Below are 15,763 nucleotides of genomic sequence, written 5' to 3' on the forward strand. Positions count from 1 at the left end.
CTAGAGCAAACTTTTGGGTGAAAGTCTATTCCTAATATTTTACTTGTTTTTTCACCATGTTTATAGAGAGAGGTGGCAATCAAAATGGATTATTAAAGGGAAACATTGGGTTATTATCGTACATGGCCTTCTGCTTGTTTTCAAGATGATAACCATAGAGAAAGTTCTTTGCACATTCAAATATTTTGAATGGCCTTCTGCATGTACAATGGCCAGAATTTGGGAATAATACAGGTCAATTCTTACTTGGCTTTTCACCATTATTATTTTAATCACCTTGTGCATGATGATAATACTGTCATTTTTACCTCTTGTTTTTTGGGTGATGAGGAGCAACAATGTTACTCTTTAATGATAAAGTAATTAGCCAATGTGGTGTAGTGGTTAAAACATAGGACTTGGACTCTAGAAATTGGGGTTTGATTCCCAGCTCAGCCATGGAAACCCACCAGGTACCCTTTGGCGAGTCACACTCTCTCACCCCTAGAAAATCCTGTGATAGGATTTAGGATTGCCATAAGTCGGAAATGACCTGAAGTCACACAACAATTATTGTATAGCATTCTATGGTTTTAACACAAGAAGAAATGTTTAGTCAACAATATTTATTGAGAATCAGTGTGTTATAGTAGTTTGTGTTAAAGATTAAAAGCCAGCTAACACTAAATGTTTATATGTGTGGTGACCATGAGCATTCAGCACAAGGAGGACGAAGCTAAGAAGCTACAGCTGTTACTCACAGGTACAAGGTCCTTCTGCTGCCTGTGTGCAGCAAGCTTGAAGATGAACACGTGTCTGTTTAGACAAGGGGATAATTTTCTGTGTGGGACAGGAAGAGGCTGAGTTTGTGGGACCACATGGTTTGGTGTCTATATAAACTCAGGGACTTCCTGTTAATTGTTGTGGGTTTTTGAAAGAAGAGTTGATTGTGAGTTCTGTATAGTCGCATTGGTTGTTTGGTTGCACTTTGTAAATAAAGATAAGCACTTTTGGGAGCTTGGCCTGTCTGGTCGTTAATCAGCAGAAGCCTTGCAGTGAGTGCTGGAGAGTTCCCGTCGGTACCTGTATTCCATCATTTCTGGAAGACATCCGTCTGCTGTTATCTTCGCTGAGGGCTGTGAACACGTTTCTAAAATTGTCAGCTACTCTGCTATACTCTGACAATTTGAGCATTGGACTACACCTCTGTAGTCCTGGTGGCATAGTGGTTAAATGCCTGTGCTGCAGCCACTCACTCAAAACCAGTTGTTGTGAGTTCAATGCCAGCAAATAAGCGCTCAAGCTTGACTCAGGCTTGCATCCTTCCGAGGTCGCTAAAATCAGTACCCAGATTGTTGGGGGCAATTAGCCTACAGTTGTAAACTGCTTAGACACTGCTAGTTTGGTAAGAAGTCTTATATAAATGAAGCTGTTTGTTTTGTTCGATTCATATCCCCACGCAGCCATGGAAACCTACTGGGTGACTTTGGGCAAATCACACTGGTTCTTAGCCTCAGATGAAGGCACTGGCAAACCAGAGGGCAATAAATCTTGCCAAAAAAACCCAGTGAGAAGTTCAGTTTAGGATTGTAATAAGTTGGAAACATAGAATGAAATGACAGGACACACCATTTAGATGGGGAAAGCTTGAGTGGACCTTGAGTGTTTATATATTTTTAATATATAAACAAAGACAACAAGTCCTGAATGATGTTACAAAGGCCAAAGAATTTTTTTTTAGGAAATATAGAAATGATGTAGAAGAACTGGCACCAGATAAGGATGAAGAAGATGAATGTTCTGATTCTACGAGACAAGATCTGGAAAGGGGTATGGCCAAAGAAAAAGAAGATGAGACAACTGGAAAAGGATCAACAACTATGGACTTTGATAATCCTTTTGGGTAGATATGGACATAAAGTGTATTTCCTGGACATTTCTGTTTCATGTCCATCCCTTCAGCCTTTTCATAGGACCAGGAGTATGGCTATGGTGGCAGCTTGGCTGGGGCAGAAAGGCATAGTTGTCTTCCCTTACATCAACAATTGGCTTCTGGTTTCTCCTTTTAGACAACAGCTAATACAACATACTGTATACACCTTGGATCTACTTGACTCATTGAGTCTGATTGTCAATCGTGAGAAGATGTGTCTCATCCATTTATAAAATATAGAGTTTATAGGAGCTGTTCTCAACTTCATTATGGCAGCAGCTTATTTTCCATGTAGTATTCAGTACTATAATCAGAAACATCCTGAAATGACGTTGGTTTTGAAAACTTCACTCCAAGCAGATTCAAGTCTTGTTCAGTCTTATAGCTTCTGCCATCACAGTCACTCCACCGGCCAAGCTCCGGTTTTGACTGCTTCAGTCTTGGTGCCTGAATGTTTTTGATCCTCTCTAAGATTTGCCTTACAAAAAGTTCAGTAGGATGCCCTTTCTTCCTTCACAACCTTGGCTAATGTTCATCTCAGATTCATCTCTTAAGGGCTGGGGTGCACATGCAGTTGGGCTTTCAGTGAAAGGGAAATGTTCGAAAGAGGAGGCTGTCCTCCATCAACGTTAACCATAGAGAAAGTTCTTTGCACATTCAAATATTTTCTGATGGAACGTATTGTATAGATTATTATCAACAGGACCATTGTAATGTAATACATAAACAATCAGGGAAGAACAAAATCAGAGACTACTTTATCTAACTATGGATATGGGACTGGTGCATAGAGAGGAATATCCTCCTCCAAGTGATCCAGTTGCCAGGAGAGGACAGTGTTCTTGCAGAACGCGTAAGGAAAGTTCACTGGGTGACACCCCTTTTTAACCTCATGAGACCTGTCCTGTATAGCTTCCCAACTTTTCCACAGATCACCAGGGTAGTAACCAACCTCTGGACCAACAAGTCAAACATAATGCCATGGTAGCCAAGGCAGACGTAGTTCTTTACCTATCCTGGAGAATTTACCTTCAACTGCCAACATGCCCGGATCTCTTCACCATCCACAATGGTTGGGTTCGGCATCCAGATCTCAAGACCCATGGTTGACTGCATGAAAGATCTGGCCATACCAGTATTGTTGGATTTCATTCAGCAGGTCCTAGAGGCAGCTCACAAACCAGCTGAGAACTCATAGTCTAACAAGCAGGCTAGATTCTTATCCTTTCTCACATCAAAGGGACTTGCTCCATCCCAAATCATGATAAATTATGGAGTTTCTTATGCTCCTCTTGGATTCTGGACTCTCTTTGTCATCATTGCAGTGCTACCTCTCAGTAATCTCCTTTCATCTCCAATTGAAGGGCCATCCCTCATGTTTCCATGACCCATTGATAAACAGGTTTCCAAAGGGATATATGCTGTTAAACCCACCCACCCCTGGTATTGGGATTGACCTTTGCAAATTCACATGAATTTACCAATCCTCTCACATTGTGTGTCCTGCATCTTTCAGTCCTAGGGATGCTGCTGTGTGGTATCCTTGGAAACTGAGGTAAAATGAGCAGGAACAGAGAAAGAGGGAATGGAAGGTGGGTGGTGCTATTGCCAAAAAGTTTATGTAAACATTCTAGAAGGTTCCAAAGACACGCTGCGAAGGCGCAGAATGCTCAGTAGTGTGGCTTCACAGATGGCCACTCGAAGAACCACAGTTACAGGCTAGCAACCTGTCCTTCTTTGACCTGTTCATCTTCCATTTCCAGCCTCAACAGTAATTTATAAATTTTGGCAATTAAATGCTTGATAAAACAGAATTGAATTTCAAATTATGATTTTGTTACTTCTAAACTGTATGAATCCTTGTCCATTTTAAATTTCTCAAACATGCTAAAAGTAGCTTTGAAATTTATATCCCTCCGACTCCAGTTCTTCCACTTGTTTTCATTCTGTAGTGGACCTCCTCCAACATTAAAAGATTTCAATGTTATCCTTTTATTTGTACCATTTCTCTTCTGTATAAAGCTTCATGGGGCCAAACCTATAAAGGCACTTTAAAACATAATCTTGTTTTGTATTTTATATTTTTAACAGAGATTTTCTGGTATAATGATTATTAAAATCTGCATTTACCTTAATTTTATCATACCAGCAGAGACCAATCCTTGGCAAAAATGCCAGTTAAACTTGTAGGAAATTTTGTTAAGAGACCTGAAGCAGTGATACAGATCCAGTAGTCATTGAGTGTAGAGTAGACTATTAATGTAGGACTATTACCCTTGCCAGGACTGAGTAGCCATTAAAGCACATTTTTGAAGAAAATAAATTTGGAAGTTCAAATATAATTTTTCTAGCTCCATTCCTGTTCATTCACCATTTCCCCCTGAAGCAATAAGAACAATCAAGGCAAGTGTAGATCCTGCCACATGTTTTGGGCTAGATATTATTTGAGACAAGCCTATGTCTCTGCAAGTCTCTAACCTTAGTTATCAAGAAGGAAGATAAGGGAAAGAATTAAATTCTATAATTCAGTCACTCTTCTCTATTGTGTACTTCTGATGCTGCTGCTATTCTGTGTTAAATGTAACTAGCAGGATTGATTGCCATATGAACTGAATTATAGTATTAAAATGATATGAAAGCATTAAAATAATGTAGATTTGTCTTATACAAATTGTAATTTTATCTTATACAAATAATATATAATATTTTAACATCACTACACGTTATCCTACAGGCTCTAGCCTACAGAATTTCTGGTAATATTTCTTAATTGACATTACCTTTTTGTTTTGGTTTAAAGTGAATCATTAGCAGAAAAAAAACAGGAAGAAGAAGTGCTGACAAATCAAATAGAAAGTTCAAAAAGACGGATTGTCGAAGTAAATGAAGAACTGAATAAAATTGTCAGTGACTTGCACAATGCTAAAATCGATGTCCATGAAGGGAAACGCCAGCAAATGAAAGCAGAAACCTTGGAGAGCCTCAAACGACTGTATCCTGATTATGTGGTAACCATAGACTCAATAATATTATGCCTTTTAACTAGGCATTCCTTTATCATACCTTATGTTTCCATTCTACCTCAGTGGCATCTTTAGCCCAGAACAGACAGTAGTGAAGGAGCAGCCCAAGGATTATCCCAGCTCCTTTTTGCTCCAGGCCAAAGGACCAGAGCATGGCATCAGAGCGGCTTTGGGGGCATGCACCATGTAAATATCATGACCTCAAAGTGGCCAGAAGCCACTTTTTGGGGGCTTGTCTGTTCAGGGCCCTTGTCAGTGCAATTGCAGTGACTGCAGATAACTTGTTCTTTCTTTCAGAAAGAACAAGCAGTTACCCACCCTAGACCGGGAGGGTACTTCTAGTAACAGAAGCTTAGTTAAGATAAAGGAAATTTGGAGTGCTGGGGGAGGGAGCTCATTATGTAACAGTGCGGCAGTCTGCAAAACAGCATGCCACCATCTAGTACCTCTTTGCTCTTTGGTACATCACTTTTCCCAATAGCTCTTTCCTACAGAAAGATTGAAGCATTGGTCACTTATCAGGAATGTTCATACTTGTGTATGGAGAAGGAAACTCCCAGCCACACCAGAAGTGGCTGGCATGCCCTTTTTTCCACTTTGGGCATCCCCCCCTTTGGTAATTATTTCTCGCATTTCCTGTGTTCTTGTCTCTACTTTTCTGTGGAAAGTACTGGTGTAGGCACTAAGGGGTTCTGTATAAAAACCTAGTCCACATATCATATAAGTCCTGCCTTGCTTGGATGGCAGGGGAATCCATTCCTGTATATATTCTCCACAAATAAGAACTAACATTCATGTTCAGTGTTCATTGCGTCATTCTAAATGTCTCATTTTGTTGTTGTTTATACTTTGGCTTCTCTTCAGTTGGTGAATATTTTTACTGTCTACGGACCTTATCTGTTTCAGTGTTAAAAGCAAATCATATTTCTTGAGAGAGACTGTAAGGATGTCACATAGTGTTACTGATGAAATAGAATGTGGTAATGGTGCACAAGTGTAGAGTTTGCAGATGACTCTATCCATGTTCCAGATACGTGTCTTTTTAGGAATATTGGCACGAGTTTTCTTGGAAACAGCTAGTAAAATAAGGTTGTATTAGATGCTTTTTACCTTTTTGAAAATTAATTCTGATTACAGTAGAAAGGTGACTTCATTATTCACAAAAGGGCTGGATGAGAAATGCTGGGCAAATCCAGCTTCTCCTATAAACCAGAAAAATAGTTTTCCCATGACTTTAAATCTGTGGACAAGATGGTGCTTATAATCTAGAAATGATTCAAATGCTTGTGCATTGGGCTCAATATTAACAAATAATATGATCTGTAGATTCACTGAGAGACAAAGAAAATGGTATTAACATATTTTTTTTCTGGCTGACAATCAGTTGTAAACATTTAGAAATGAAATTTCATATTTACTTAGTAATGATATGCTTCTGTGCTTCACGAGCCTGAAAATTCTGTCACTGTAATTGGAGGTGAAACACAAAGGGAGCCAGAATATATCTGAATTCTTTCTTTCAATATTGTCTTTCATTTGGAGTGAAGATATAGTGTTACATAACAAAGAAGAAAGTTCATGGCGTGTCCCCCAGCCAGACTGTCTGGCTTCCTTTGGCTTTACAGCTGAAATGGGTGTTATGTATACCACAGTGCTTACAGTTTGCTTACATTCATAGAATGCAAAACTGCCCCAGAGATTAGATGAAGATTTCTTGGTGACATTACTAACACTAATCAAGGCAATCTATACACACTGTGCACAGCCATTTGCTACTGAATACTCACTTGGGAAGAAAGACATCAAGACATTAAGATTAACTGCAGTGCAGACCCCTTCTGGTTGGACCTGCTGATTACAGTGGTGCCCCGGGTTACGAAATTAATTCGTTCCGCTGTCAATTTCGTAACCCGAAAGGCTTTCGCAAGCCGAATTGCCATAGGCGCTAATGGGGGAAAGCCGCGATTCCGTGTGAAATCGCGCCGAAAAGCACCAAAAGTTTTTTCGTAACCCGAAAAAACTTTCGTAACCCGGAACAATGTTTTCCAATGGGATTTTTTCGTATCCCGAAAATTTCGTAACCTGGGTATTTCGTATCCCGAGGTACCACTGTATATTTTTCTTTCCCGGGGAAACCAATATTGAAATCTGGGACATTGTACAGATTTACATTTCATTTTATGTGTGTATATTTTATCTCTGCTTTTTAGTTTGGAAGACTGGTTGATTTGTGTCATCCTATCCATAAAAAATATCAACTTGCTGTCACTAAAGTATTTGGCAAGTATATGACTGCCATTGTTGTGTTTTCGGAAAAAGTAGCTAGAGATTGCATCCGTTTCCTCAAGGCAGAAAGAGCTGAGCCTGAAACATTCCTTCCTTTGGACTATCTTGAGGTAATTTGTTTTAGAAGCGTATTTATCTGGACCATATTCAGTAGTTTCGTTTTACTATAGTGATTCCCAACTTTCGGTCATCCAGATGCTTGGACTTCAGCTCCATAATTCCTGACTGTTGGCATAGTTGGCTGGGGCTTCTGGGATCTGAAGTCCAAAACAAATGGAGGACAAAGTTTAAGAACCATTGTGCTAGCAGAAGTAATATTGCACTTATTGACAACTAGTTCCACTGTACAGTGAAGGAATGCAGTGCATTTCTGAACTCCACCACTAGCAATGTTTCTAGGACTGTGAAAATAAATTCTACTACTGTTTTCTCTCACAGTTGTTATGTTGGATTTAGTCTTAGACGCTATGCAGACTGCCCCTAAAGAGGTGGCCTGCATCCACCACCAACTTCACCAGATTGGGCCTACGGCAACTGCATGCCACAGCCCCAATCCTGCCTTTCCGAGGCGCAAAAAGAAGCTGCAAAAAGCCATAGCCGCCAGTACTGAAGCTTTACAGTTCTCCTTTGGCATTGCATCATGTAGATGCCATGCCAGAGGAGCACCGGGACACCATACGTCGTGTGGTGCAGCGTGTGGCATCATGGCAGTCTGGGAGCGGAGAGGGGGTGTGTGTCATGTGGACACCATATCCCGATTCTACCTCTAGGCTGGCCTTTGCAGCCGGACTGCACAGCCCCTCAGTTTACTCCCAAAGCTAATTTAGGGTTATTCCCACTACAGAGCATTCTTCGGGAAAGGCCATGTTACCTTAACTTTCATAAAATATTTATATTGTGAGTCACAACTCAGGAAATTCTGTACTTCTTTAGCAATTAAAGCCATCTTTGCATATCTTTTTTGCAACTCTGTATCTATGCTTCTTTGTGATTCCTGATCTCCAGTGTGTATTGCTTTCACCATTGTTTTGTGTTTGGAATAATGGTTCATTTGATAGAAAACGTTTTCCTTGATTTTTAAAAAATTATGATCTTGTTTCTTTGCATGAGTTCTTAAGTGCCTCTTGTGCATTTTGTAACCTAACTTTTCTAAACATTGTCCTTGTATTAGGTAGAACCGATCAATGAACAGTTAAGAGAAATAAAAGGATGTAAAATGATGATTGATGTCATACAGACCTCTTTTCCTCCACTGAAGAAAATTATTCAGTTTGTTTGTGGGAATGGTCTAGTCTGCGAAACAATAAAAGAAGCAAGGCAGTTAGCATTTGATGGTCCACATCGCCTTAAAGTAAGCTCTAAGCAGCTGAATTGTAAAATAAAATTTTCATCTCATCTTTGAAGACAACTTATCAAGGCCATCCTAAAATTGTAGCACTTCAAAATGCAGAAAATACATCCTGTGTCTGAATGCTAGCAAGTTGTGCAAACTAAGTATATAGCTATTATAGGGGCTAAACAGACAGGCAAAAAGAGGTGCTTTCAAGCTGACTTCAAGGTGTGGCATTTAGATGACACATGCCTTGAAGCCAGCAGGAAAGTGCCCTCTAGGCACCTTAGGGAGAGAAAAGCCGTTTCAAAAAGAAGCAGCTTTTTTCCATTTCTTCCTGGCTTGAAGCCATATCATGTGGTCATGACATGAGCACTCCCGCTGCCTTGGGATCTGGTGGTGCGGTTGGTGGGGTTTCAATGTGGCTTCAGAAAAGGCAGCTTCAAGATGCTTTTTCCTGCCCATCTGTTTCACCCCATAGAAAGTTATCCATGATATCAGTTTTTCATTCAAGGCAGGACTGGGCCAAGTAATCTTCCATCTGTATTTTAAAGTTCTACAGTTGAGGGAAGGCAGATAACATTTACCTGAAGATTATGATCAACACTTAGGTTGTAATGCTGAAAACTCTAATCTTTTTGTAGCAGATGGTTTCTGATGAAAATATATTGAGTTTTATTAACATACATTAGTCCTGTCATATGAAGTATTCTGGCTTATGTAAATGAAGATGTGTAACAGTGACGTGTATTATGTATCCTCTTATACCTACTACATCTTCTAATGCCTAATGCATTCTGCAGATATCCATTTTGAAACTTTATCTAAATCACAGACTTCATGCCTATAACATCTCTCCAAATGTTTGGACATTTTTGTTTCATTCACTTTTCTTTGTTCCACTTAACTTAATGAAATGTTTTGAAGAACTGAGAAGCTTTCTGACATATAGTTTGATTGTTATGGATACTGTCAACATATTTACTTACTGTGCTACTTTCTGTCCTGCTTGTAAGTTCTTTATTTTGTGTTTCAAGGGGGGTGGGCATAGGTTGGCAAAACTCAACTTAATATAGATTTTTATTTGTGGATAAATACTGTATATACTCTTTTATAAGTCTAGAAATTTTAGTCAAAAAATTGACCCCAAAATCCTGGGTTGACTTATCCATGGGCCAGTATAAGTACAGTTGGCCCTTCTTATACACCGATTTTTTTATACACGGATTCAAGCATACACTGTTTGGAAATGTTTTTAAAAAGTATAAATTTCAAATATTAAACCTTGATTTTCCATTTTTATAAGGGACACCATTTTGCTATGTCATTATATTTAATGGGACTTGAGCATACACAGATTTTGTTATACATGGGGGATCTTCGAGCCAAACCCCAGCGTATAACAAAGGTCCATTGTACTGTTCTTTACCTCTTATCATAAAAGAAACCATCTCCTCTGAGTAGAGTGGCAAAAGCTTATTCTATCCTAGGAACACCTAAAAGAAGCACGAACCCCTCTTTCTGCCACAGCATCATTTCTGACCTTTTTGAAATCCTGAGTGGGAAATGGAAGTGGTGTCAGCTCTTTGGCATTTGCCCTCAAATTTGCATGTTTTATGTAATTTTATACTGTTTTTAGCTAGAATATTTTAAATTGATTTAAAAATTTTATCATAAAGTTTTTAAACTATTTTATTTGTGAGACACCTCGGGTCCTTTCCTAGGAGAAAAGTATCATAGAAATTACATAAATTAGGAGTATAGGAAGGAATTGGGCTTTGAAGGATCTGAACCATACATTTATCTATGTTTGCCAGTTTTTCTGGATTAAAATCAAGCAGAGTTATCACATTGAAGTTAAAGGCTATAATCACTGTTAGCGTAGGCCCAAAACAGACAGGCCAAAAGAAGTAGCTTCCGGCTACTCTGGGGACATAGCGTGCAGATGACATACAACCCAAAGTGGCCGGAAGCTGCTCCAAGGCTGCCAAAAGTAGCATGAAGTCTCCCGGGAAAGAAGCAGCAAAAGATCACTCCTGCCAGCATCTCTTTTGGGACCGCAGTGTCAGCCCACTTTGAGAGTGGATTGTGTGGTCACCATGGTCCTGGGCTGATCACAGCTGGAGCAGCCAGAGGCTGCTCCTAACTACCTGTCTGTTTCACCCAGTAGTTGCCATTTTCTTAGTTTTGTTTTTTCATCCTTTTTGACATTTCTGCAGTTTCTTAGCCCTGACTGTGCCTAGTCACCTCACCTACACATCCACCATTTACTGTAGTTTCCTCCTCACCCATCCAAACTTTAAGGCAAGGACAGTTATGCCTGCCAGAAATGTGTATTTTCATTGTCGTCATTTACTTTGGTTGGTTCATTACATCATTTGTTACATTACCCTGAGCTCTACCCTCATCTTATCCTTGGGTCATATCAAAATCCATAAGTGGCCCCAAAACATGTTCTGGATTTATACATGAGGTCAACTTATAGTTGTGTATATACAGTAATTGCATTTGCCTACTTGTTTTCTCCTCAGTCTAGATAATGTAGGTGGGCTAATTGTCCCTTATATAAACAATTTTAGAAAAAAAGAAAATGTCTTAAATTTTCAGACAGTGGCTCTTGATGGAACTTTATTTTTGAAATCTGGAATAATCTCTGGAGGCTCGAGTTCTTTGAAAAAGAAAGCCAGATACTGGGATGAAAAAGAGGTGAATGAACTTAAAGACCAGAGAGAGAAACTGATGAATGAATTAAAGGTAAAGCTAATGAAAAGGAAATTACACCTAATATTAATATATTTATTATAATTCTGTGAAGAACAATTCAAATTTTGATGTGTGTCAAAATATAATATACCTGAGATGCTTAAATCCAGGAGTAAAACTTGGTTGTGAAATGTGACATAAGGAACAATAATCTTAGTATCAGTCAGAAAGGAGGCAGGATAGTTGCTCGATATACGGAGAACTAGTAAAGTATACTGATGAGACTGTATTGAACTCTCATCTCAGTTGTGAATGCACTACTAGGTTGTTGTTGTTTTTTAGTGGGGGGAGGCAAGTCATTGTTCTCTGTATTTCCCATCTATGATGTGGGGATCTGCTGTGTAAGATTCTTGGCAAGATCACATCAGTAAAGATAGGAAACACTAACCACTCAGAAAGTACACTGTATAAATGTTGTTGCTGTTGGTGGTTATTACTGTTATTACAAGTGTTGTGAAGTCTCTTTGGGTATAGATTGTTACACTGAAATTTCTGGCAATATCCTATCTTTGTCAAGTGGGGCAAATTACTGAGAATCTTCTGCCTGAGAGTTCTTGCATGGCAGGAGGTTGGATTGGATGGCCCTTGTGGTCTCTTCCAACTCTACAATTATATGATTCTATGATGACAAGCTGATGGGTAATGCGTATGTATTCCAGGCATTTTGCAAAGCAAGCAGCACTTCTGAATCCTATAGTAATAGTTGTGGGGCATGAACAATCATGCAAAAACATAATTTGGGTAATAGTCAAAATAATCTAATGATTTAAATAATTCAAAACAGAAATGTTTGGGAATTTCTCAAGGCCAGAAGTTTATTCCTGGTTCTAGTGGCAAAAGTAACTTGAGCAAGAGGAAATAATCTGGAAGGTAAAAGATTAATATCCACTTTCTTGTCCTCTGCTTCTGATTGAGGTTTCCTCCAGTACTGTCATGTTTAAAATGGTAATGTCTACAAAGACCTGCATCACACAAGCAAAATGTCATGGCTTCACACCGCATTGGGGCTTTGGCATTTACATGATACACCCTGAACATAAGCAGAGGCTGCACTGAGGCTAAAGAACTGGGCCAAAAAGGAGTGGATATAATCTGCTCTTCCAGTAGTCTGGTTTAGGGCTGTGGCCACCACTGTCTAAATTGAGAAATGCAGTCGCCACAGTCTCATTGCCAATGGCGCCAGCACGGTCCTTTTGGCCCATCTGCTTGAGGCCTTAAACTCTTAATCTAAACTTTTTAATATAATTTTTTCCATTAAATCTCAGTTACATTGATCTGAATTCTTCCGTGCCAGTTTTTTTTAACTGGGATGTAGTTAATTTGATCTAGTGAATGCAACAATGCATAAAATCGGGATCCTCAGCCAGAAGTCGGTTTTGGCTTTCCAGGCTTCCCTCTCCAGTCCTCTACCTCCATCTCTGAGGCATCATGCCCTTTCCTGTTTCATTTTTGTAGTTGTCCATCAACCGGTTTCTTTCAGAATGGTTAGACTGATGTATTCTGCTTCCTAACATGTTGACAAAAGGTGTTCAAATTTAATTGGTCTCTCTCTTTCTTTTTTCTCTCTCTAAAAAACCATGATGCATGTATTTTTTTTTTCAAAAGTGGTGCATTTAAAAGTGATGTGTGTAAATTTTTGGTCCTGGCACTTTAACCTTCCCCATTATCTGGCAGCTCAACTACCATGATATATATACCATTTAGGAATTTAACATCTACAGACAAATGATTATTGGCGGTTGCACCAAACTGTCTGACTCTAAAGGCTGTGAGCCTTTCAGGATGTAGTTCTGCATTTATGGAACAGTGCTTCTTTGCACCTCTGACTAGAAGAGGAGCTTACCTACTTTCATAAAGGGCTGAATACCTTTGTCTTCAATTCACTGGATTAAGTTGCTGAGTGCGCCTAAGGTGGCTGAGATGGGTAGCAGCTGATAAGGATTTTATTGTTTATTTATTTATTTTATTATTTGTTTCTAGTATATTAGTATAGCGTTTTAGCATTTTATAGTGTTGTGTTTTATCATCAGTTTTTAATGATATGTGTATATGTCTGATGTTCCGCTCTTCTGTGAAATGAGTGTTACAAATATAGGTGCTTTACAGAGCACCCAAAAAGGGCGCTCTGCCAGCACCCATGTTTGCTGTGCGAGGGAGCCGTAGCGGACAAACCGCGTGGCTCCCCCACGCATCAAAAAGAACCTGCAAAAAGTGGGTACTTCTTGCGGCGCAGTTGTGACGCCACAAGGCACCAATGGCGCACTTGCGGCATCACAACCATGATGTGACATGCGGACGCTAAGCGTCCATCACGCCTAAATGGCGGCGCCCATGTATATAGGGTGCCACCATTTTTACGCCCCCAGTACATACTGTGGGTGAGGCCTGATTGGACGCTGCGTCCTCGGCCAACCCCTAGTACGTACTGGGGGCAGAGCAAAGGCCTGTCTGTAAGGGCCAGAAATAAACATTTTATTTTATTATTATTATAAATAAACATTATTTTTATTTTGCTCTGTATAATTTCTAATTTTATTTAATGGCAACATTTTTGAATTCCTCGTTTTGCTGGAGGAACCAAATGAAATAGAACATTACAGCAAAGAATGATCTGTTTCCCTCCAAAAACCACTTCCTTAGTGTGGCAGCTGATATGCTGATATTAGTAATGTATTTTTTATAAAAAATCTTGATTTGGGAATTATCTATCCAGAAAATTTCAGTCTTCTGTTTAAAGCTTAGTTCATCTACTGACAAAATTGCTTCCTTTTAGAAAATTTTGGAAAGTAGGGAATGGGGGTGGGGATCAAGGGATCTCTAGTAGAAAATTTTCAGTACCCTCTTCAAACTGCAGTCCCTGTGTGTAAAAATGAAACTAGTTTAAAACTGATAACACGTTTGTAGTACATATATACTTTAGACAGGTGGTGAGCAAAATGTGGCCCTTCCAGTATTTTTGAACTACAACCTATATGGTCTAGCCTACATAACCAAAGGAGCAGAATACAGGGGGTTACTGTCCAATAACCCCTGGAAAGCTACATTTTGCATACCCCTGCTGTAAGAAAAAAAACCAGTTATGTTTACCTTGTATATATGATTTTATACTGGTATAAATATACCAAACATTGTACAGTATCTGCAAGTTTAAATCAATGTTTTAATTAAAATTTATATATTATGCAACTCCCTTTCTTTAGGACTTACTGAAAATTAAAAGGAAGGAAACTGATTTAAAGTATCTGCAGGCTCAATGCCAAGGAATTCAAACACGATACAAATATTCACAAAATGAATTAGACGTTCTTAGAAAAAAACAACTTGCTAATTTCAGTAAGGTAGTATCAGACATGCAAATGATTATTTCTCTTGTTTTGTGGTTTGTCTAACTTGTGGCTAAGTAGATTACTAAATAGATAACAGCCATCCCATTTATCTTCACCTATTCAGAACATAGTTTTTATTCAAAGAAAATGTTACATATGTCGTTATTTGAGGAGGTGAGGGTTTCATTCAAAACCTCAGTTTTATTCTTGTCGCTCCAAACAGTATTACAGCTGGCCCTTCTTATACACGGATTTTTTATACACGGATTTAAGCATACACGGTTTGAAAATGTTCCCAAAAAGTATAAATTTACCTTGATTTTCCATTTTTTATAAGGGACACGATTTTGCTATTTCATTATATGTAATGGGACTTGAGCATACACGGATTTTGTTATACACGGGAGATCTTGGAACCAAACCCCAGCGTATAACAAGGGTCCACTGTAGTACATTTAACTGATCCAGTAAACTATAATATTATGGGGGATGTTATTGTATATTCTGAAATACCATTGCACCTATTAATTACAGAGTAACTGGCTGGTTTCAGAATAAGATATTCTCAATATATAAGTAAATTAAACAATAAGATAAGACCACCATTCTATATCAGATAGCTTAAAAACTGCTAATGTGTACTTGTATTTAGGAAAAATCTAAGCTGGAAAGTGAAGTAGTAAATATTCAATCACAGTGTTCCATGCTGAATGAAGGAGTGTTACAAAGAACTGCCAAAATCGATGAGCTCCAGAAGAAAATTAATGAGGTAAACTTTTTTACCCATAACAGCATAATAATAACTGGGTTGTGACCATGTGTTTTAGGTGTGGTTATCTGTGAAGCTTTTTGTTTGACAACATACTTATATGATGGTTAAAAGCCAAACTAGATGTAATGTAATAATAGTCACACAATTAGCAATTGAATTGTTTTAAATCATAGAATCATAGAGTTGGAAGAGACCAATCTGCCACGCAAGAAATCTCAATCAAAGCATGCCCAACAGATGGCCATCCAGCCTCTGTTTAAAGACCTCCAAAGAAGGAGATTCCACTACACTCCAAGGGAGTGTGTTCCACTGTTGAACAGCCCTTACTGTCAGGAAGCTCCTCCTAATGTT

General features: G+C 38.9%; 1 protein-coding gene across 2 annotated transcripts in view; it reads left to right on the plus strand.

Moving 5' to 3' along the window:
* Positions 1-15,763, plus strand: part of SMC1B (structural maintenance of chromosomes 1B) — a 62,657-nt gene that overhangs the window by 26,525 nt on the left and 20,369 nt on the right. For both annotated transcript variants that reach the window (XM_089524907.1, XM_089524906.1), the window contains exons 10-15: positions 4,713-4,920; positions 7,146-7,331; positions 8,393-8,572; positions 11,159-11,305; positions 14,515-14,652; positions 15,293-15,409. In XM_089524907.1, the coding sequence (XP_089381033.1) occupies positions 4,713-4,920; positions 7,146-7,331; positions 8,393-8,572; positions 11,159-11,305; positions 14,515-14,652; positions 15,293-15,409 (976 nt within the window). The remainder of the gene's footprint in view (positions 1-4,712; positions 4,921-7,145; positions 7,332-8,392; positions 8,573-11,158; positions 11,306-14,514; positions 14,653-15,292; positions 15,410-15,763) is intronic.

Source organism: Sceloporus occidentalis, unplaced genomic scaffold (genome assembly GCF_023333645.1).
Source record: "Sceloporus occidentalis isolate IW3139 unplaced genomic scaffold, rSceOcc1.0.p SCAF_5, whole genome shotgun sequence".
In the NCBI taxonomy this organism is placed as follows: Eukaryota; Metazoa; Chordata; class Lepidosauria; order Squamata; family Phrynosomatidae; genus Sceloporus; species Sceloporus occidentalis.